Here is a 24,240-nt window from a genome sequence, read left to right as displayed (position 1 = left end):
GTGCAAAGTCAGAATACAGGGCTATGGCACATGTTACCTGTGCGTTGATGTGGGTAAAGCAATTAATGACTGAACTTGGCTTTGTTGATGGTGCTCCAATGAAACTGTGGTGTGATAATCAAGTTGCTGTCAGTATTGCTTCAAATCCGGTGTTTCGTGAGAGGACGAAACACATTGAAGTTGACTGGCATTTCATTTGAGAAAAGGTACAACAAGGTTTGATTTCTCCTGGCCATGTCCGTACAGGAGAACAACTCGCAGACGTGTTCACAAAGTCATTGGGAAGTACAAGAGTGGATTATATTTGTAACAAGCTGGGCATGATTAACATCTATGCTCCAGCTTGAGGGGGAGTGTTATCGTGATCTGGGTATTACCGCAGAGAGCTAATACCGAGATCATAATGAGAAGGGTATTTCAGTCTAATATGTTGGTAGGGTGTTTCTTTTATTTTATTTAGGTGTTTACTATTTTACCCTTTAAGTGATTGATATAATGAAGATTGAGAGGAGAGTTACACATATCGTGGAACTCTCCCAGTTCTGCTGAATCTCGCCTCATCCTCTCTCTCGGCTTCTCTTCTTCATCTTCTTCTTCATTTTCTTCTTCATTTTCTTCTTCTTTTTCTGCAGTATTTATCAACCTAGTTGCTCCTCCAGAATTTAAACTCTTTCCACAGTAGTTACACTTTGACTTCTTTTTGTCCTCAGACATCAGAACTCCATGTAGCCATGCTATATCCCCCATTGTGTAAGAAATATCTTATTTTTTACACTGTTACAGAAAAAAAAAACATGTATTAGTTACTATTACAGACTTAAAGTAAGGTATTTAACACATAAAGTATTGTATTCATAACTATTAAACATAATATGAAGCTACTAGAACAATCAAATACCTATCTCTTATTTATTCCCTAACCCTAGTATTTATTTATTAATTAAAAATAATATTTATAATTTTTATTAAAAATAATTATACCTTCAAATATAAAATATTATAACATACTGATGTATTTGACATCATTTGAAGTTGGACATTATGTACAAATGTTGTGCATAATTTTCCAACAAAAATAGGTATTTTTCCTTAATTTTATATATTTTTTAACTATTTTAATAATATTATTATTAAATCTGAAAAATAAAATATTTTTTTTAGTGGGTGAAAAAAAAAATCACTCCATGAGGCTGTAGAGCATGCAAACTAGTCTAACATACATCAAGATCACATCCAAACAATAAGTATTTATCCTATTTTTTTTAATTTTTTTTTGAAAAAATCATTTTTGTTTTCCAGAAATTATAATAAATAATTTAATAACCAAAAAAAAATTCGGCCTCCATCAAGTGATAGATCGGCCTAACTTGTATAACATAACTCAAAATCACACCCATCTATCAAGATTTCATCTATTTATTTTCAAAAAAATAGGTTTACCTTTCAAAAAACCTTCACAAACTTGAGCAATCCTCCAAAATTGAGCTGCAATCTTCACTTTGGCACCAAATTCAGCTTCCAAATGTTTGAATCCAACTAAAAAATGAAGAAGGGAAGAGAAGAGTGAGAGAAGAAGAGAGTTGGAGAGAAGAGGTGTCTCTGTCGAGCCTTAGCCCCAAAAACACATCTGAAATCACTTAAAACAAGTCATTTGGGTCAAACGACCCAGCCCCATACCCGAGACCCAGATTTCGACCCGAGATCACGCCGAGATCGAGATCTTGGCGAGATTTTGCATTTTTTTTTCTATTTTTCCCCTGTTTTTCAAGCCTATTCGAGACGAGATCTCGCCGAGATATTGCCGAGATAGTGCACTTTTGTGTTTCGCTTGGCATCTCGACTCGGCTTTCTAAAAAATCGAGAATCTCGGCGGGATCTCACGAGATTTCGGACTATGGCGACTGCCAACTGCCTAGGCGTCCAAGGCGACCAAGGTGTCTGGACGCCATGGCGACGCCTTGATAACTATGAATGAATCATATTATTTTCCTTAATCTATTGATTTATAGCAAAAAAAGAGTTAAAATGCAACCCACCTATGTCTCTGGCGTGTACAATTGTTGCAGTTTCATTGAGTTTTTTATTTGATTTTTCTCACTGAAGCGACATAAACTATTTTGATTGACTAACCTTACAGATAAGTTTGTTCTTTCAATATAAGTCGCTCATATTTTTTCTTAAAATATCATTATAATACCCTTAATGTTTGTTTTAAAAGATGTTATATTACCCTTTGATGTTTGTTTATTAAAAGACACGTCCATTGATTGCAGCATTTTACTAAGTGTTAAAGGGAAATAAGTATTCCATCCTTTATCGATGACTTGTTCCTCATGCTAGCATGTACTTTACAATTGTTAAGTTGTTACTTACATCGTTGGATTTACAATCAAAGAAGGCACTTGCAGTCTAAACCGTCTGTTCCTGTGGGAGAGTGCACAGTATTGTATGTAACAATGGTATGTGATGTTTCCGAAAATCGTAAAACAAATCTGAAACATCCCTTTTTACGTGTTTTTTAATCTGAACCGTCTGTTCCCGTGGGAGAGTGCACAGTATTGTATAAATGCTGATACATATGCATGGACATACATGAGATGCGTGTCAATAAGGGGTATTTGATTAAATCAGAATGAAATTCGACACGTTGCTAATCTATACCATCCCTTCTCTATCCAACAGTCGGAATGGACGCATCATCTATCCAAGTGGCAGAATACATGACTTGTGACGTTTGGAAAGATAAAGATACCCTAGTAACAATAATAATTTGCCTGTTTTGAATATATTCTCATAAATGATATCTTGGTGGATGGGAAATTTTTTGAACAACATGCCAATATTGCAAGAAAATCTCATGTCAATTTTATGAAGTTGAATGTACATGAGGGTCGGCCTTGGTGCAAGGGTAAGGTTACTTCATTGTGACCAAGTGGTCACGGATTTGAGTCTTGAAACAGCCTCTCTGCGAAAGCAGGGGTAAGGCTGCGTACATTATGACCCTCACCAGACCCTGCAGTGCTGGGAGCCTCGTGCTCCTGGTACACCCTTTTTTTGCATGTACACTGCCCACTGATGACATTACAGCACATTTTGTTATTACATTATTTTCTTTTCTGTTTTTTAAAATGGAAAACCACTAATGACATTACATCACATTTTGTTATTACATTCTTTTCTTTTTTTAAAAAAAAAAAAAAAAAAAAGGAAATAGATCCTCATGCCGTTAGTGTGGGATGCTTTCCCACGCCCTCTTATATGATTGACACTCTTTCTCCTCTCGGATCATATGGGCCCTCTATGGCTCTATTGACGAAATCGATCCCATTGCCTTGATTGGTATGGCATGGGAGATTCCTCACACTGACAGCGTTGGAAACCCTCTACCTTATTTTTATTTTTAAAGTTCTCATTTTAATTAAACTTCTGGCATGCTATATGCTAGTTTGCTTTCATAAGTAAGCTGTCTGATGTGCCATGTCAGCTCTTCATGCGGCAGGCTGCACCCAAAAGAGGCCGCAAGGCCCTCAACGCGTCAACGCAGGCTAATGGTATGATAACTGAAATTCTGAACGACCAAAATGGGCTCTACCTGCCTTTGTTTTTCGAATACAAAGCAAGTAAAGAAATGCTTGAAAATCCATAAAATAAAAAATAAACACTTGAAATACTGAAGATGGTTTAGTCAACATTATTTGCGTATTTGTTATAGGGCCATGCTCTGATTTCTTTGGTTCCTATGATTCTGGTCTCCACAGTATCTGCACTTTTCTCCTCCTTTTGATCTTCATTTTCACTGTTTCTGCTTCTAGTCAGTAGTCACTAGTGTTTGCTGTTGTGCAGCCCTTAGTGGAGCTGAAGGTTCAGAGAAGAAGAGCGAAGGGGTTGAAGTTTGGAATCTCCTATTGTAGTATTGTTACAATCAAGTTATCCAAATGATGAATCATCTACTAAATACTTTCTCTGTGCTCGAACTGGATGTTGAAGATGATAAAGCGGAGACGAGTTCTGATGCTGTCGCCAAAGATGGAGGAAGTTCAACTAAAGCAGGTTAGATTAATTTATCTCTGGTTTTGCCATTTATTTCTTTAACCGCGTCTTTTTGGGTAAAAGGTAGAAAAAAAAGTGATTTTAGTTTTGATAGATTGTTTGTCGAAGGGTTCTTCATTTTGGTGTTTGCAATGTGAGTATGTTGCAGTGGATATGAGATTTTAAAATCAACCTCTTTGAGACCTATAAAGAGCCAGTGATTTGGTTTCTTTGTGGTTAGAGTTCCATTTTTAACCCATTAATATATACTTGGAACAAACTTGGTTTGGCTATAATGTGGGGCAACCCAAAGTAATGAGACCGTGAATCTTCAGACCTGAAAATTTTTCTTTAAGTGCTTACAATTACAAGATCCTCGATTCTATGAAAAGCAGAGATTCAGAGTGGATGAGATGGGAGTTGGGGGATTTAGAATGATTAGTAAAGAGTGCCGATTAGGGGAAGAAAGAATCTAATGTTTCTTGGGCAGCATTTAATGCAGTTCCAAGCATCCACAAGAAGAAGAAACAGCCCTAGGAGTAGCGCCAATTGTTGGAGCCTTAGTTTTAGTTTGCAAGTTTCCATACTTAGTCTAATTTGTAAACTTAAATTGAACCGATTCAGACCATGGTCCAATTTAAGTGATCTATTCCAATTGGTTGTTAGGGGATTTAATCCTATTGATTGTTAGGGAATATTTTAAGTTGTTAGCTTTTAATTAATTAGTCCCACCCCTCCACGATTTTTGGAGGGAGTGCTTTTTAGTTTGTAATTAGGATTCAGGCTAGGATTCAAATTCCTAGAGTGAATAGGAAAGAGGCCTTTGGCCATATTATAAATAAATAAAATCTAGGGAGGCTCCCCCATAATTCAGATTTCAATTTATGCTTCTGCTGCTGTCTTTACTCATTGTGAGTGTGCCTTGTGAGTAATATCAAGGTGAAGGGACTGGTGGATCTCTAGTTGACTCCTTGCATCTTCTAGATCGGGAGGATCTTCTACTCATCCCCTTGCATCTTGTAGATCGGGAGAAGCTGTTTTCTATCTTCAAAGGTACTGCCATTGAAGATCTGCTACACAAGTAAGTAGTTTACTTTTTAGCAATCCCCTTCTTCTAATCCTCCAACCTAAACCCCATCTATCCCTATTATCATTCCCCATTAAAAACCATAGATCCATTAAATCCTTAACCTCCCACAGCCTTATCCCACCATCAGAATCCAATCAAAATTTCACCACAGCCTCCTCTCACTACACCCTGCACTTGATCCAGCTTACAGTCCAAATCCACCATTTAAAACCTAATTCCCCTCATCTCCAGTAAAATCCCAAAACCCTAAAAACATGTCTAGACCAATCCAACCATCAAAATCCTTCCATATTACATTCGAACCACCCCCTCATTGCCTCTAGCACTCGACCTTAAGCTCAGCCCAAAACTCCTAACCTAAATCCTAAAATTCATCACCCTCATCTTCCCCAAAACCCAAAACCCGAAACCCTAATTTTCTAATTTTTAAATTCTCACTTAAACATCAAGCCCTTTATATTAATGATAAAACTGTTTGATTCCAGCATATTCCTCCATGATTCTATTTTGGCATTTTGTTTCAGCAGCTAAAACCATATTGGTAGCAAATAGTCTAGACTATGGAACTTTGTCTTGAATGTGTCTAATCAGTCAACCATCATTAAAGCAAAAATATGGGCATATAATAGTTCCTCGATACCATCCAATTATAATTGGAAATTCTTTTGCTTGTCCCCTGATAGTTATAACCCTAGCCATCCTATGTCTGAACATGGTTTTGCAATTTTATGTGAATCCTTTTGCATTCTTACTTATTGAGTATTGATGTTCTTGGTTGATGATAAGTTACTGTTTCAAATAATTGACTAGGCTGATTGATGGGATTTTTCCATGGAATGTATTTCCTTGGTACAGGTAAGGGTAAGAAAAGTGACAACTGCTCTGGAAAAGTGAACATGGAGAAAAACAACAAAGAGGATAAGCAGAGTTCAGCAACATCTTCAGGAGAATTCAAGTTACCACTTGTGTGGATTGACTTAGAAATGACAGGTAGCCATCTTGGATTTCATATTTTAGTTTTCTTCACCAGTAGCATCAGATATTTGGAATTTTTAGGTTTGACTACAACTATTTAAAGTCATTAGCTTATAAATTGCACATAAACCTTTTCATCTTCTATACTAAGTGTTAACTTGTCAATTGACGTTGTCATTCGTCAACCTGTTATAACTCAAAGCTGGTTTAATCCTTGATCTAGAGTAGAAGCTGAGAAACTTCTATGTGATCAGAACTTTAGAGTTGAAGTAATGGAAACTACAAAATAAGACCTTGCTAACCAGTTGTCCATCAAAGTAGAGCTCCAACTTTAGCCAAAATAAGTCCTCTCAATTATGGTGGAATCCTTGGTGGCAAGGTTTTGACTTTTGAGTATCGATGCATATTAGCTGTATCGATCCGATACATCTGTTTTGGCCCGTACCAATATGATGCAGGACCCTACCATACAAATCATATTATTCACCAAAAAATATTATACAGGACCAATATATAAAAAATATTACGTACAGAACCGTATTGAACCAATACGGATTGATACTGGCCGAATAGACTTGGTAAACATGCTGTCAAAAACCAAAAATCTCTGGTTTTTGAAAGTAACCTTCCTATATTTTTTGCCCAAAACCTTAGTGGACCCCATCTGCACTCAAATACAACCCAGGAGGAGTGATTAAACAAACAAAAATTTGCTTTACAGCTTATCAAAGTAGAGATTAAACATAAAAGCCATTGTGGGTTAAAGTATGTTAAAACAATTATTTTGTTTGCTTGAATCTTGGTTTTTCTTGCTTGTTTTTGCCAAGTATCACAACTAAACTGGAAAGCTAACCATGGATTTATGCACTATTATTTGGATTTTTTCCCCAAAACAGATTATAGTGAAATTTTGGGAAAATTTATTTTCTTGCTCTCAATGTAATATTCTTATGTAAATAGTATGTATGTGTTTTGGCTTGCATGGTCTATGGTTCCCGTGGTGTGAATACCATAAAGTGACTATTTTAGATATCTGGCTTCAATCATAAATAAAGAAGGTGACATAAAGGATGATGTTTCATAGAGCATTAAAGTGGGATGGATGAAGTGGAGAGGTGCGTCCGGAGTGCTGTGTGACCGATGTATTCTTTTAAAGCTTAAAGGAAAGTTCTATAAGGGTGTTGTACAACCAGCTATGATGTATGGGGCAGAATTTTGGGCAGTTTTGAAGTATCAAATTGAGAAGTTGTGTAACAGAGATGAGGATGTGAAGATGGATGTGCGTAAAAACTAGGAAGGATAAAGTAAGGAATGATCGTAATAGAGCTGACTTGGGAGTTGCTCCGAGAGAGTCGTTTGAGGTGGTATGGTCATGTTTAACGGAGGTCTAGGGACGCCCCAATAAGGAGGAGTAATATGACCCTGATTGAAAGAGCTAAAAGAGCTAGGGGCAGGTCTAAAATAACCATAGGAGAAGTTGTGAGGAAGGACATGCAAAATCTAGGTTTGTACAGTTGTACCAAGTATGACCTCGGATAGAGCCTATTAGAGGGCAAGGATCCATGTAGCAGACCCCATTTAGCTGAGATTCTCCTCACTTGCTGGGCTATGTTACTTTCCTCTTAGTTTCGTCTTTCATTTTTCCTTTTATTTTCCATCTTTCATTTGGCATTTTCCATTTCTCATCTCTTTTCCCATCCTTTCTTAGGCCTTAGTTTTCCCTACTGTATTTTGTTTTGATCTATGTAGCCGAACCTATTAAGTTGGGATAAGGCTGAGTTTGTTGTTTGTTGTTGGTTCTATGGTTCCCATGATTTTTTAAATTTTCGCATTCTGCTACTTCCAAGGTTAGAAATGTGGAGGTACCTTTCCCGTCATCTGTTAGCTCTGTCTAATTATATTTGTTTCTATTATTAATAGTTACATACTACATCTGATTTGTTCAATATATTAGTAGTAGAGTAGTATTATCATAGTATGGTTATATGTGCATATGTTACTTAATACTTAGTAGTAATTTTACTATGTTTATATTTATATATTGCTTTCTTTGTTTGAAGCTCTAGGGGTTAATTTAGACTGGTATCTTTATATGCATATTTGTTTTTCTTTTCCAAATCATCTTGCTTAATTTCTTCTTATTCCGTATTAGTAAGCTTGATCAAGGTTCAAGAACTCGGTTTCAACCAGTGCGAAATCGAGATATGGTCGAAACCTGGGTTTTTTTCCTAGCCAACTCGAGTTGGTGGGTTTCGAGGCCCAGAAATGCTTCTTTTGCTCTGGTTTTTTCTATACAGCCTAATTTTGACATTCTAAACACCGTGCATGACAAAAACAAAAACACCTAAAATGCTTATTTGTTATTTCATTATTTAAGATATTATTCATAAATAAACAAATACCCCCTATTTGAATCTAGTAAAAATGGTTAAAAAATCAAATTCCAAAAGGATAAAAAGTCAACCTCCCAATGCAAGAACAAAATTGGATTTTCGGCGGTAGGTGCAATTTTCAACTTTTAAATGTTGGGGTTTTTCTCAAATCTATAAATTCCATACATCTTAATATAGTAAAACATTGCTAAACACCAAAAGTGCGGTAAAATATTCATTTGTTTTGATGTCTAAATAAATATTTTCATTCCGAGAGATTTTGATAGCTTTCGCGCACATCAAATTAAGTTTGACCCAAACATAACTCCCTCAATATAATTAGATTTAAGGAATCTTGGATTTGAGGTATATACGTAAAATTAGAGCTTCTGAAGTAAAAGAAGAAATAAGAAAGACGAAAATAGTCAAGGCTCTAGGCCCAGATGGGGTCCTAATAGAAGTGTGGAAGAGCTTAGGAATCTGTGGCTTATCTTGGCTAACCGAGCTGTTTAATTAGATTATGTGCATTGGGAGAATGCCAGATGAATGGAGAAGCATTGTGGTCCTGGACAAAAATAAAGGCGATGTCCAAAGTTGCAACAACTATAGAGGCATAAAACTAATGAGTCATACTATGAAATTATGGGAGAGCGTTATTGAACCACATCTGAGAAAAGAGACCACTATTTCAGAGAACCAATTTGGTTTTGTGCCAAGAAGGTACACAACATAAACTATCTACCTACTTAGGAGACTCATGGAAAGATTTAGAGAGAAAAAAGGATCTCCATATAGTTTGTTAACAAAACATAATATGAGAGAATGCTTGAATGATCAATATGATCACACAAGCCTATGTATTTGTAATAAAAAGAGTTACAACATAAAGTCTAAAATACCCCTAGCATAGCCGACTTAACTAGGGGATCCATAAAACAAAGAAATAATAGTAAAAAGACCAGAATACCCCCACGGTATTCTGGTGTACATTATTCAACACTTGCCCTCAAGAGCTTAGGAATCTGTGGCTTATCTTGGCTAACCAAGCTGTTTAATTAGATTATGTGCATTGGGAGAATGCCAGATGAATGGAGAAGCATTGTGGTCCTGACTTACAAAAATAAAGGTGATGTCCAAAGTTGCAACAACTATAGAGGCATAAAGCTAATGAGGTATGAAATTATGGGAGAGGGTTATTGAACCACATCTGAGAAAATAGACCACTATTTCAGAGAACCAATTTGGTTTTATGCCAAGAAGTTACACAACATAAACTATCTACCGAAGTTACACAACATAAACTATCTACCTACTTAGGAGACTCATGGAAAGATTTAGAGAGAGAAAAAAGGATCTCCATATAGTCTGTTAACAAAACAGAATATGAGAGAATGCTTGAATGATCAATATGATCACACAAGCCTATGTGTTTGTAATAAAAAGAGTTACAACATAAAGTCTACAATACCCCTAGCATAGCCGACTTAACTAGGGGATACATAATACAAAGAAATAACAGTAAAAAGACCAGAGTACCATGGCGGTATTCTGGTGTACATTATTCAACACTTGCCCTCAAGTTGGAGCAAATATGTCAATCATGCCCAACTTGACTAAATTAGGATGAAACAGTTTTCCGGATAATCCCTTGGTGAACATATCAGCAAGCTGATTAACCGACTTCACAAAGGGAACACAAATCAGCCCTTCTTCCAATTTCTCCTTGATGAAATGCCTATCCACTTCAACATGCTTAGTACGAGCATGCTGTACCGGGTTATGTGCAATACTAATTGCAGCCTTATTGTCACAGACTCACAGTACAACATCATAGGAAGACGAATAGGAACCCCAAGGTCTTGCAGCAAGCCTTTGAGCTAAAGTAACTCACAAATGCCTTGTGCCATAGCACAAAATTCTGTTTGGCACTAGAACGAGCAACCACATTCTATTTTTTGCTACGCCAAGTGACAAGATTGCCACCTACAAAAGAACAATGCCCAGAGATAGACTTGCGATCTGTAGAACCAGCCCAATTAGCATCAGTGTACAGGAGAATACCCTTTCCAGGAGCTAACTTAAGGTAGTGAAGGATACGAAGAACAACCTTCATATGAGAAGAGTAGGGATCATGCATAAACTGACTCACAGTACTCACAGCAACAGCAATATCCGGACGTGTGTGTGAGAGATAAATCAACTTCCCCACTAGTCTTTGGTATCGGTCTTTATCAACAGGTTCACCTCCTTTTCCTTGAGACGAACAATAGCATCCATAGGAGTATCTGAAGGGTGACATCCTAGCAAACCAGTTTCAGCAAATAAATCTAGGACATACTGCCTTTAGGAGAGAAAAATGCCTCAAGAAGATCTGGCAACCTCAATGCCAAGAAAGTACCGTAGCTTTCCTAGATCTTTAATCTCAAACTCCTGGCCAAGAAAGGATTTCAACCGGCTGATCTCATCACCATCATTGCCAGCGACTACTATGTCATCAACGTAGACTATATGAACAGTGAGTTTTCCACCAACCCTCTTTATAAAGAGAGTGATCAGCATTACTCTGCTTATAGCCCACAGAAATCATGGCCTTGTGAAACCGGCCAAACCATGCTCGAGGTGACTGCTTCAGCCCATAATGCGCACGCTTCAATTTACACACCTTGCCTTGGTTTTTGTAACAAGAGAACCCTAGTGGAATGTCCATATAAACATCCTCATCCAGTTCTTCATTGAGAAAAGCATTCTTCACATCCAACTGTTGCAATTCCCATCCAAGATTGACTGCACAGGATAGCAAAACCTAAACAGTATTCAGCTTTGCAACAGGGGCAAAGGTCTTTTGGTAGTAATGCCGTATGTCTGGGTGAACCCCTTTGCCACGAATCGTGCCTTATACCTATCTACTGTGCCATCCACCTTCTGTTTCACTACAAACACCCACTTACATCCAACAGTTCTCTTCCCAGGTGGAAGAATCACAAGTTCCCATGTGCTATTTTTTTTTTTTCTTCAGGGCTTCCGTTTCTTCCATCATTGTTGCCTTCCACTTTCCATCTGATAGAGCTTCCTGCCAATTGTTAGGAATACGAATAGAAGAAAGAGAAGAAACAAAAGCACAAAAAGATGGAGAAAGAGAGTCATAAGTAACAACATGGGATATAGGATGCTTGGTGCAAGCCCTGACACCTTTGCGAATAGCAATAGGTAAATCAGGAGAAGAAGTATTACCAGGTGGAGAGGCAGGTTTTGGAACTAGGTTCGGCAATTGGATGGGTATTGGTGCTATAGTTGTTTGAAGCTGCTTATGTTTCCTTGTATAAGTTTGCACATTAGATTCATTAATCCTCCTCTGAAATTCAAACTAATGGTTTTCTGGACTGGATTCTGCTCTCCTTGAGTAGGAATATCAACAACATCATCTAGGATGTTCTCCTTTTGTATAGGAACCTCTCCCCCTGAAGCAGAGGGATGACTAGGAGTAGGAGGAAGAGGGACAGACTCATTGTAAACAGACTGTAGGGGAGGTTCTATGGTCAGCACATCTTCACTAACACTCTCCCCCGGAAGAGGTGGGGACAAATAATAATACACAGTTTCATGAAAAACCACATCCATACTGACCAATGTACGTTTGGCAGGAGGATAATAGCACTTGTACCCCTTTTGGGTGGCAGAGTACCCTGCAAAATGCAGCGGAGACTACGGGGTTCAAGTTTACTAGGGGACCTAGTATCTCTGGCATAGCAAACGCAGCCAAACACCCTAGGGGGAACAATAAAGAGGAAGAGCCAAGTAAGAGCTTGACAGGGGCCTTAGAGTCAAGAACCTGATTGGGCAGCCTATTAATCAAATAGGCCATAGTGAGAACAACATCTCCCCTATAAAAAGAAGGAACATGTGGAGCAAACATAAGTGCTCTGGCCACCTTCAAGAGATGGCGGTTTTTTCTTTCAGCCACACCATTCTGGGCTGGAGTATCAACACAGCTGGTCTGATGTAAAATTCCATACGCATCAAGGTATCTTTGGAACTGACCTTCCATATACTTTGTCCCATTGTCACTTCTCAAAACTTTGAGAGTGGCATTAAATTGGGTTTGGACCATTGTGTGAAAATGCTGAAAATAGGAAAAAACTTCATTTTGTGTGTGCATCAGGTAGACTCATGTGAATCGGGAATAATAATCTATAAAAGTGACATACCACCTATGACCAGAGAGAGAAGCTTTTCGACTAGGACCCCACACATCAGTATGAACCAATAGAAATAAGGAAGAAGACCTTTTATTAGAAATAGGATAGTTTGAATGTGTCTGTTTGGCCAAGACACAAGGCTCACAAAAAAAAATTTATACAATTTTTATTAATGCTGGAAATAAATGTGATAAAGTTCCTAAGGGAGGGTGTCCTAGTCGAGAATGCCATCGGTGTACTTCAGAGGAGAATGATGCAGGCTGACATAGTTGAGAAGGTAAAGCCTGTGTAACAAGAGGGTCACCATCAAACAGGTATAATCCACCATGCACCTTACCCGATCCAATCGTCTTCCCCGAGTCCAGACCCTGAAAGACACAATGAGACGGAAAAAAGGTCACTTTACAATTCAGATTTTTTGTAATACTACTATTAGATAGATGGTTAGTAGTGAAATTGGGAATATGCAACACGGAAGAGAAGGTAAGAGAAGGGGAATAACTAATACATCCTTTCCCGGAAATAGATGAGAGGGACCCATAAGCTATTTTAACCTTATCCCTTCCAAAAGTAGGGGAATAAGTATGAAAAAGGCTAGAAGAACCTGGCATGTGATCAGTGGCGCTGGAGTCGATGATCCATGGAGTGGAGACAACCGATGCACAATGACCAGCAAAGGAAATACCTGAATGAGCAAAATGGGAACTTGATGGTGTGGAATAATTGGCAGTAGATGTAGTAGAGACAGCGGAAGTTTGTAACATATGCCTGAGAGCCTAAAATTCTTCCTGGGAGAAAACCGGTTCAGTAGTAGGGGGCTGTAGTTACACTTTCAGTGTGATTAGCCTTGCCTTTAGGTTTACCACGACCACGTTTGGTCTCAAAATCAGTGGGCTGCCCATGTAATTTCCAGCAATGAACCTTAGTGTGATAGGGTTTGTTGCAATGATCACACTTGATTGGCTCTCCTGCAGGAGCAGCAGTAGCAGAAGCACTACTCTCAGAAGTAGTAGAAGAGTTGGAACCAGCAGCCTGTTGGGCTGATCTCTCAATAGTAGGAGTCAACATCATGGCAGCCCGACGTGTCTCTTCAGTGTGAACATAAGAAAAGGCCTGCTCCGATGTTGGGAAAGGAATCCTACCAAGAACTTGCACTCGAATTGGATCATATTCAGCATTAAGACCAGCCAAAAAATCATAAACCCAAAACTGGTTCACATACTTGGGATAGGTAGTAATGTCGTTAGGTGTAGAGGGCTGAAATCGAGCATAGTGATCCAATTGTTGCCATAAGCTCTTGAGGACAGCTTTGTACTTAGTAACTGAAAACTCCTTATGAGTAGTGGTATGGAGTGTCTTCCGGATGTCATAAACTTGTGCATCATTCCCCAATTGTCCATAAGTTCCCTTAGCAGCAGCCCATACTTGTGTGGCTGTGTCAAGGAGAAAGTATTGGCTGGAGAATTCTTGAGGCATGGAGTTCAGAACAAAGGACATAACCATAGTATCATTGGCGTTCCACCGAGCTTGAGGGGGCCCCCTCTTCAGTTGTCTGTTGAGAGGTGCCATTAAGATGGCCATTGAGTCCTCTTCCAGCCACAGTCAAAGAGAGAGATCTGGCCCACATGAGATAATTGGTGCCATCAAGTTTAATGGAGGCAGCATAAGGGAGGGATTCAGTCCTGGACTGACCATCTCCTCTAGAAGTAGCCGTGGTCATATCGGAATTTGGCATGATGATGGTGAAACTTGGCCAAAAAAATCAGAAGTAGAGGCTGAATATTAGGTCTAGAAACCCCCTTGGCAGCAGCAACTAGCTTGAAAAAAAATATCAGTAGCAAATAGCCCCAATCCCCAAAATCGATAAAGTTCAGGGTTTTGAAAAAAACCCTGAAAGAGAAGATCGATTGGGATTGGGGGTCTTAAAAAAATCTGAAAGTGGCTGATATTGATGTCGAGTGCTCTTTTAGGTTGAAGGAACATTCCCTCCAAAAATCAGCAAGTTTTGAACCCTATAACCCTAAAATCGACTGAAGTCAGGGTTTTGAAAAAGCCCCTGAAAGTGAGATTGATTTAGGGAATTGTCTTCAATTGTTGGTGTAGACCTTTGATAGTTGCTGTCCAAGGTTGCTAATATGGATCTCCAAGAGGTAGAAACAATCCTCAGGGTAATAGAGGCTCAATCTTCAAAAAGAGGAGAAAACCAAAAAATCGCAGTGGAGGAATTCAGCAGCTATCGATCTAAAGTTGTGTTTTAGAACATTGATGAATGAGATGTGATGAAGGGCAACATCTAGATCAGAAGATCACCTCATTAGAGCTGCCCTAAAAGGGATGGAGAGAGGCAAGGAGAAACGATAGAGGAGAAGAGAAGAAGAGAAGAAGAGAAGAAGAGAAGAATAATGGAGGGGGATGTTTTGAACACCTGGATTAGAGAATTTGGCTATGATGACTTGTTAACAAAACAGAATATGAAAGAATGCTTGAATGATCAATATGATCACACAAGCCTATGTATTTATAATAAAAAGAGTTACAACATAAAGTCTAATATACCCCTAGCATAGCCGACTTAATTAGGGGATACATAATACAAAGAAATGAAAGTAAAAAGACCAGAATACCGTGGCGGTATTCTGGTGTACATTATTCAACATAGTCTTTATTGACCTAGAAAAAGCTTATGACAGAGTGTGCCTAGAGATTTAATCTAGCATGTGCTAGGGAAGAGAAGTGTTTTAAGTAAATATGTGGACATAATTAAAGATATGTATCATGGTGTAGTGACTAGTTTAAGAACCGTGGGGGGTCCAGGTAGGGAATTCCCAATTACAGTTGGGTTACATCAAGGATCAGCTTTGAGCCCTTATTTGTTTGCACTTATCATGGATGAGTTAACCAGAGGCATCCAAGATGAGGTTCCTTGGTGTATGCTTTTTGTTGATGACATTGTTTTGGTGGATGAGACAAAAGTTGGAATTAACGTCAGACTGGAGTTATGGAGATCAACTTTAGAATCAACAGGTTTTAAAATAAGTAGAACAAAGATGGAGTATATGGTGTTTAACTTTAGTAACAACTACGGTACGGATAATAAGGGGGTGAAAGTTGATGAGGTGGAGATCCCACAAATGATCATTTTTAGTATCTAGGATCAATCATCAATAAGGATGGTGATATAGAAGATGGTCTCATAGTGAATTAAAGTAGGATGGATGAAGTGGAGAGGTGCATCCAGAGCGTTATGTGATCAATAGATTCCTATAAAACATATAGGAAAATTTAACAGGACAGTCATAACACTGGCTATGATGTATGCCGTAGAGTGTTGGGCAGTTAAGAAGTGTCATATAGATAAGCTGAGTGTAGCAGAGATGAGAATGTTGAGACGGATGAGTGGCAAAACCAGGAAGGATAAAATAAGGAATGATCATATTAGAGCTGATTTAGGAGTAGCTCCAATTCAAGATAAGCTACGAGAAAGTTGTCTAAGGTGGCATGACCATGTTCAGTGGAGGCTTTCGGATGCTCTAGTTTGGAGGAGTTACTTAATTCAGATTGAGGTACTAAAAGAGCTAGGGGCAGGCCTAAAATGACCCTAGGAGAAGTGGTGAGGAAGGACATGCATAGTTTAGGTCTTGTTTCTAGTATCACGTCGAATAGAGCTGATTGGAGGGCAAGGATCCGTGTAGTCGACCCCATTTAGTTGGGATAAGGCTGAGTTATTGTTTATGTATACTTCACTAGGCATAGTGATGCCTACAAGGACCCTAATATAATATTGGGCAAGAGATTGCTGCCTGGTCGTGTAGCCTCTACAACAACATGAGGGCCAATGAGTGTGCGTTCAGGGGCATCAACATGGATGAGATTTTTTATTTCACGGGGAGTGGGACAATAATTCCGCGAGTTTTTGTGTCTTGGTGCAGGATCCAAGCGACCAGGCAGCCTTACTTTTCTCTATAATTAAACATTTTTTTTTCTGAAATGAAAGATGGGTTGATGTGTCAGTGTTTTTCTGTGCCGCTTATGTTCTGGCAAGCATGTTGACAACTAAATGTTTAATAGTTATAGTGTTCTATTATAGCTGAATGTATGGGAGAAAAATTGATTTTACCACTTGTTTTCTTTCGTGGCCCCTATAGGTTTGAATGTTGAAGTGGACCGGATATTGGAGATTGCGTGCATTATTACTGATGGAAGTTTGGCCAAATTGGTGGAGGTTATTCTATTTTATTCTTCATAGGACTAGATATTCTTTTATTTCAGGTGTTCTGCATTGTTTATTATTTTTATCTTTATTCATAGTTGGACCTAATTTAATATCTCTATCTTTGATGTTGGTTTGTTGCCAATCTTTTCTATCTTTTAGAATTTTAAAAATAGAAAAACCAGGCTTTCGACAGTTACTTTGATCCAGCAACCTATAAGATATAGCTCTAAGCTAGGGATTTGTCCATCACATCATCCTCACTTTATTCCATGGGTACTCGTGCTATTGGTCTAATTACCAAATGGGAGTATATAATTTTACTCCAATCTGATTGATAATGGTTTTAGATTCTCTTTATTTTATTGGAAGTAGCATATAAAAGAAAATTGATGTAGCCAACCAATCCTAGATTTTTGTTTAGGAATCTAATATCAGATTGGCGGCTCCACGGGGCCAAATTTGAATTATTTCATGATAAACCAGAAGATAAGATCTCGGGTTCTGGTATTCCAGCAGCCGCTATGGGGAAAGAGAGGGAAAAAGATGCTGTCCAAATAGAGAAGAAAGAGAGCTGTAGAGAGGAAAGAGAGAGAAGTGGGAGAAAATATAGGAGGGGATAAATCAAATTGTTGGAGGGGGAGGAGAGAGAGACAAAGATCGATCTGCTGGGGGGAGAAGAAAAAAGAGGAAGAGAGAGAAGGAGGAAGCAAGCATTCACACACTTCAGTTCAAATTTCTTTAATTCAACTCTAATCAATTGGGGGTTAAATCTCTTCTGTAGAATCGGAAAATAAGAGTCATACTTAACTTCTTATGGAAAAAATGATCCCCACACTGGCAATATGGGAATCACTCTCTCTCTCTCTCTCCTCTCTAACATGTGGCCTCCCTCTTGACGAACCCGTGCAGCGCCACATCCTGCGCCCCCATTGGTTGGGCATTGGGATTCCATCCCACGCTGGTGGTGTGGTGCTCCCCTGCCTAACTTGTAATTCCTAAATCTAGAGACACTAATTAACTAAATAAGCAACCTAACAAGAATAAACTGCTGGATAAACTACTTAACTAAAACTACTCAATTTCTAAGACTACCAAAGATATATCTGGAAGAGGGCCCCCATAAAGTAGAATACTAAATTAAATGACTAAATCCGTGTACCCCCTATGGACCTAAAATTTAAGCCTGATTTATTTATTTTTTTTAACCCGAATATTCTCTGGGACCGGGGCAGCCCCTGAAACTTTATTAATAATTTTCAAAGAATAATAAATACACCGGGGGGGACATGCCCGCCTTACCTCAAGCCCTGACTGAACAAAAGACTCACCACTCAAGACCAAACTCACGCTCTACCCAAGACAAATCAGACTACTTTCTTAACACTGGGAAACCCAACGCATCTTCCCAAGCTAGTCGCCGTAAGTCAATTGGAAGGTCGCTGTCACCTACAAAATTTGTGTCACATTGCGTGTTACAGGCGTAGTTTGCAAGCCAATCCGCTGCCCTATTACCCTCTCCGTATGTGAAGGACAAAACAGGGCAAATCTCTTCCACCAACCTCAAAGTCTCCTGAAACCAGTACCAAACCTTCCACAACCGACATTGCTTCTTGGAAACACATCGGATGGTTGTAGCCGAATTCGAGTCAACAAAAACATTTTGGAGCCCCATCTCGCGACTTAAGACAAGACCATCTCTCAAAGCTCTGATCTTTGTCATAGTGTTCGTACTTTCACATAAAACTTGGCACAAGCCGCCACCACACACCCCTCACTATCTCGAATGATACCCCCGCCTCCCCCCACACCTGGATTTCCCCTGTACGCCCCATCTACATTAAGTTTTACAGAGTTGAACGAGGGGCACCAATATACCGGGACCGGGGGTTTACAAGTTGGGGGGTGATGTGATAAACCAAAGAATTGAAGGGCCAATGACTCCTGCATAGAAGGAGGGTTTTGAAAACGCATAGCCCATCGGAATCTCATGAATCCACCCTCTTATAGCTTCCACAATCATCCTAGCCGACTGGGCTTTCTCACTGTGTCTCCTATTGTTCCTTTCCCTCCATAATTCCCAAACAATAAACGCTGGAATCAACCCGGTAATGACACCACAAAGACTATCTCTGCTTGCATTACCTTGCCAGAAAAGAATTCTGCTCCTCACTTCTTGCCAAGAAATGTTCTCTACCTGAAGCAAACGAGAGAACATTAATGTAGCTCTAACTAGGACGTACAAAGAAGTAAAAAATACAATTGTAAAATGACCAGAATACCCCCACGGTATTGTGGTGTGCATAATTCAACACTCCCCCTCAAGTTGGAGCAAATACGTCAATCATGCCCAACTTGACTAGATTAGGATGGAACAATTTCCCAGACAATCCCTTGGTGAGAATATTAGCAACCTTTCAACTTCACAAAGGGAACATAAATCAACCCTTCTTCCAACTTCTCCTTGATGAAATGTCTGTCCACTTCAACATGCTTGGTGCGATCATGCTGTACCAGGTAGTGTGCAATGCTGATTGCAGCATTGTTGTCACAGTACAACATCATAGGAAGATGAACTGGAACACCAAGGTCTTGTAGCAAGCCTATCAGCAAAAACCTCATAAATGCCCTGTGCCATAGCTCGAAACTCTGCTTTAGCACTAGATTGAGCCGCCACATTCTGCTTCTTGCTACGCCAAGTGACAAGATTGCCTCCTACAAAAGAATAGTAATGTAGCTCTAATAGGAGATGGATCCTATTAGAGGCCAAGCAACAGGATCTAAATAAGGCTGCTGGTTTGGCTAGGCAGTTTGGGGCAGTTTAGGGCAAATTTAGGGTTTAGGCCAGGGTTTAGGATGAATGTGATACATGATAATGATCAGCAGGTCTAGGGGATTATTTTGATATAAAAAAAAGTAGGATTTGGTTAGGTTTTATAATTCTGCAGATTTAGGGTTCGGGTTTTGGGTTTTAGAAATTAGGAAAACTACTAAAACTAGGGTTTCAAGTGGGCTGTGAGGGCTGGGCTTGGGATCGAGTGTACTAAACGGGGAGGGGAGTGTTCGATCCAAGTATGAGAGGTTTTTGATGGTTGGAAGTACTGATTCTGGAATTTTAGGGTTTTTGGGATTTAATGGAGTTGGGGGATTTTAAGGTTTGAGAGATGAACAAGGCAGCAGCTTGGGGTCGAGTATAGGTAGTGGTATGAGGAAGTTGTGATCAGAATTTGGTAAGATCCTGGTAAGGGGTTGTTGCTGGATAGGGCTTAGATGGTCTAGGGTTTTAAAAATTCAAACAAAAAATAAGAGGAATCAAATGGGGGGGGGGGGGGAAGAAGAATGGATGAAACAGAAAATTAAACTTCAAACTTACCATAGGATTCCACTGGCAGCAGCTTGATAATTGAAGGAACCTCCTGATCGTCTCGATGCAAGGAGTCGGAGGAATCCACCCACCCTATCCACCTTGAAATCCACAAGGATACACTCACAATGGAGCAGGAACAGCAGCAGCAGCAATCGGCCAGCAGCAAAAGAGTCTTTTTAATTCAAAATTCAGTGTGGGGGAGCCTCCCACGATTTGTTATTTATAATATGGCTTTATGCCAAGTCCTAATACAAATTAAAGTCTTCTTCTTCACAAAATCGTGGAAGGGAGAGATTTAAATCTAACTTAACTAATTTAAAACAGTAAATTGACTAAGATACCCCTAGTAACTTAAATTAAAAGAATGTAACTTAAAACAACCAAGTTAAAAGAAGATTCCATACTAGCCAATAGGATTTAAGGACCTATTAACCAATAGGAACACTTCACTTAAATTAGACCAATTGAACCAATTGGGTGCAACCAATTCTAAACCGGTTCAATCTAAAATCAGGAAAATAAACTAAGTATGGAAAATAATAATCCTAATCTATGGCTCCCTAATCAAACCCTAAGTTCAGGGCTTCTTCTTCTTCTTCCTCCTACTTGGAGCTGCATCAACTCTCCCCGTCTTGAAAGTATTCATCTCCGATGAATGGCTGGAGATCAAAGAATGGTCTTCCAAATCAGGATCAAGTTTCTGGAGTTCATCTTCAGTGGATGGTTCAAGCTTGTATGCAGACAACAGCTCTTAGACAGATGAAGAAGGCTGAATTCTGGTTGGGCTGCAGCCTCTTGAAGGATCAAATGAACACCTCTAGGATCAGTACCTTTGTCTTCGAGATAAGCAGCCACATCGTCATCATCATCAGGAGGAAGTGTATGGATATGATCTTTGCCCTGGCCTTTACTTTCACCTTGAACTCCTTCCTTTTCAACCACGTTGACAGACTTCTTCTTGTGTGGGCAGTCCCTAGCAATATGCCCCTTGTCTTGACAGTAATAAGTGAAAGTGTCATTTTGGCCCATAGGAGCTTTGCCCTTATCATCCACACGTGGGGGAATAGCAGGGCGAGAGGTGCTGCCTATAGAGGAACTTTGTTTTGAGGTGCTAGTGTTGATGTAGACCGGCTTGGAAGTAGAATCCGGCTGTTTACTTGAAGTTAATAGCTCCTCTGCTTTCAATGCCTTCTCAAAACAGTCCTTGATGTCCAGAACGTCAACAACTCCAATAGCTTTAATAATGTCTAAGCTCAATCCCAGCCGAAATCGAGACAACATCTGAGTATTACTTTCTCTGGTGTCAGTACGAGAAGAAAGAGCATCGAATTGCTGCATGTACTCAGCTACAGTCATGGTTCCTGGCCGTAGGGAGTTGAGTTGATCTTGCATCTGAGCTCTGTAATGTCTGGGCAAATATTTCTCCTTCAAGTCATACTTCATGTCCTACCAGTTGGTAGGTGCATTACCTTCGCGTTCCATGTCTCTCTTAGTCTTTCGCCACCATTCGGGAAGGGCCAATCAATTTGGTACGTGCCAATCTCATCTTTCGATCTTCAGGCAAGTTATACCAGTCAAAATAATCATCCAGGACAGCAAGCCAATCATAGAACACTTGGGGATCACCATGCCCATTATACTCCTTTAGCTCGAGTTGGACCTTCTGCGTATCGTACCTCTTATTAGTAGCTTCATCTCCAGTGAAGTAGGATCTCATGTATTCCTCGAAATTAGGTCTTTGATGGTCTTCTCTAGTTCTGTCCCTATCCTCTCTGTAGTCATCTCTGTCATGCCTATGTTGGTCCTTATAATCTCTGTCATGTCTAGAATGATCTCTATGATGTCGCTTCCTTCCCAGAGTCCCATGAACTTCAAAGTGAACTTGAAACCTATCCTCCTCTACATATAGAGGGTTGTTGACAAGCGGCACAACCTGCCTTTCTTCCAATCGTGTCACTTTGTCATTAAGTTTCTGCAGCATATCCATGATTACTGTCATGGGATCAGGTTGGGGGGGCAGATTGGTGTCTGGGGTTGGATTGCCATGGTTGGCCATGGCTCTGATGCCAAGTTAATGTAGCTCTAAATAGGAGATGGATCCTATTAGAGGCCAAGCAACCGGATCTAAATCAAGCTGCTGGTTTGGCTAGGCAATTTAGGGCAAATTTAGGGTTTAGGCCAGGGTTAGGGATGAATGTGATACATGGTAATGATCAGCAGGTTTAGGGGATTATTTTGATATAAAAAAAAGGATTTGGTTAGGTTTTATAATTCTGTAGATTTAGGGTTAGGGTTTTGGGTTTTAGAAATTAGGAAAACTACTAAAACTAGGGTTTCAAGTGGGCTGTGAGGGTCGGGGGCCAGCCTCTCTTTTGCCTACAGGGAAAGCAACAGAGCGGCGGACTGGTTAGCGAAACACGCTTGTCATACGAAGAGCTCTTTTGTTTATAGGTTGGGGAGCTTGCCGATGGGTACCTTTTAGGCCATTTTTCGTGAGGACAAGGCTGGCCTTCCAGTCCTGCGAAGCTAATGGTTTTTTATTGTTTTTACCTCTTGTATGGGAGGGTTTTTTGATCTTGAGTGAAGTGTCCTTGTTTTGGGAAGGGGTAAGGCGGAATGTCCCCCCTGTATTCTTTATTATTTGCATATATTTTTAATAAAAGCTTAGGGGCCAGCCCGGGTCCCAGGTAATATTCGGGGTTAAAAAAAAAAAAAAAAAAAGGGCTGTGAGGGCTGGGCTTGGGATTGATGTGTACTAAACAGGGAGGGGAGTGTTCGATCCAAGTATGAGAGGTTTTTGATGGTTGGAAGAACTGATTCTGAAATTTTAGGGTTTTTGGGATTTAATGGAGTTGGGGGATTTTAAGGTTTGAGAGACAAATAAGGCAGCAGCTTGGGTTCAAGTATAGGTAGTGGTATGAGGAAGTTGTGATCAGAATTTGGTAAGATTCTGGTAAGGGGTTGTTGCTGGATAGGGCTTAAATGGTCTAGGGTTTTAAAAATTCAAACAGAAAATAAGAGGGATTGAAGGGGGGGGGGGGGGGAAGAAGAATGGATGAAACAGAAAATTAAACTTCAAACTTACCACAGGAATCCACCGGCAGCAGCTTGATAATTTAAGGAACCTCCCGATGGTCTCGATGCAAGGAGTCGCAGGAATCCACCTACCCTATACACCTTGAAATCCACAAGGATACACTCACAAAGGAGCAGGAACAGCAGCAGCAGCAATCGGCCAACAGCAAAAGAGTCTTTTAATTCAAAATTCAGTGTGGGGAAGCCTCCCACGATTTGTTTATTTATGATATGGCTTTATGCCAAGTCCTAATACAAATTAAAGTCTTCTCCTTCACAAAATCGTGGAAGGGAGAGATTTAAATTTAACTTAATTAATTTAAAACAGTAAATTGACCAAGTTTCCGTTTGGTAACACTTCCGTTCTGGGAGAATGTTCTTTTCATAGAAGTGCTCTTTTTCGGTTCCTTGCTGTGAGAATACTCTCGTGGAAGAGAAACAGCGTTTGGTAAAACTGTTCTAGAAGTGCTCCACGAACAAAAAAAGAACAGAAACATTGTTAGGCAAACATTTTACAAAATCACTTCTTTTGTACAAAAAAAATTACATAAATGCCATTATGTTCATTATTAATCCATAATAATTATGATTATATTACTTGTGGATATGCCTGTGCCACTTGCGCACATGACATAAAATATGGAATATGCAAGCAACCTCACAATAATGAAATATGGATGCCAAGAGTGAAAGTTTTCAATATAAATTTGTAAAGACACTAATACCGCATTCAATTTCAGAGTAGTGGGAATCACAAAATACATTGCAATAAACAAAACCACACCTCAAGTGTTGAAATAAAAAACAGATAACAATCATAATCTAGGGTAACCGTTTAGTCTTGCCATCTGATTCGCAATTTGTTTCCTTAGGTCATCATTCTCTGCACGATCCCGCTGACTACCATGAGAGCTAAATGTAGAAGG

General features: G+C 39.5%; 1 protein-coding gene across 6 annotated transcripts in view; it reads left to right on the top strand.

Moving 5' to 3' along the window:
* The first annotated feature begins 1,550 nt into the window (after positions 1–1,550).
* LOC122645631 (oligoribonuclease-like) overlaps positions 1,551–24,240 on the top strand; it is a 108,662-nt gene continuing 85,972 nt past the window's right edge. For 5 of the 6 annotated variants that reach the window (XR_006330491.1, XM_043838950.1, XM_043838952.1 and 2 more), the window contains exons 1-3: positions 3,752–4,050; positions 5,975–6,109; positions 16,808–16,884. Coding sequence is in view for 5 of the 6 variants with exons in the window: in XM_043838950.1 (XP_043694885.1) it covers positions 3,936–4,050; positions 5,975–6,109; positions 16,808–16,884 (327 nt within the window). In the remaining variant the exon portion in view is untranslated. Of the gene's footprint in view, positions 1,564–3,751; positions 4,051–5,974; positions 6,110–16,807; positions 16,885–24,240 lie in introns of those variants that run through there. The other variant, XM_043838951.1, reaches the window with a different exon arrangement.

Source organism: Telopea speciosissima, chromosome 11, assembly GCF_018873765.1.
Source record: "Telopea speciosissima isolate NSW1024214 ecotype Mountain lineage chromosome 11, Tspe_v1, whole genome shotgun sequence".
Taxonomy (NCBI): domain Eukaryota; kingdom Viridiplantae; phylum Streptophyta; class Magnoliopsida; order Proteales; family Proteaceae; genus Telopea; species Telopea speciosissima.
The sequence above is the reverse complement of the archived record's forward strand: the minus strand, read 5'-3'. Positions and strand labels throughout refer to the sequence as shown.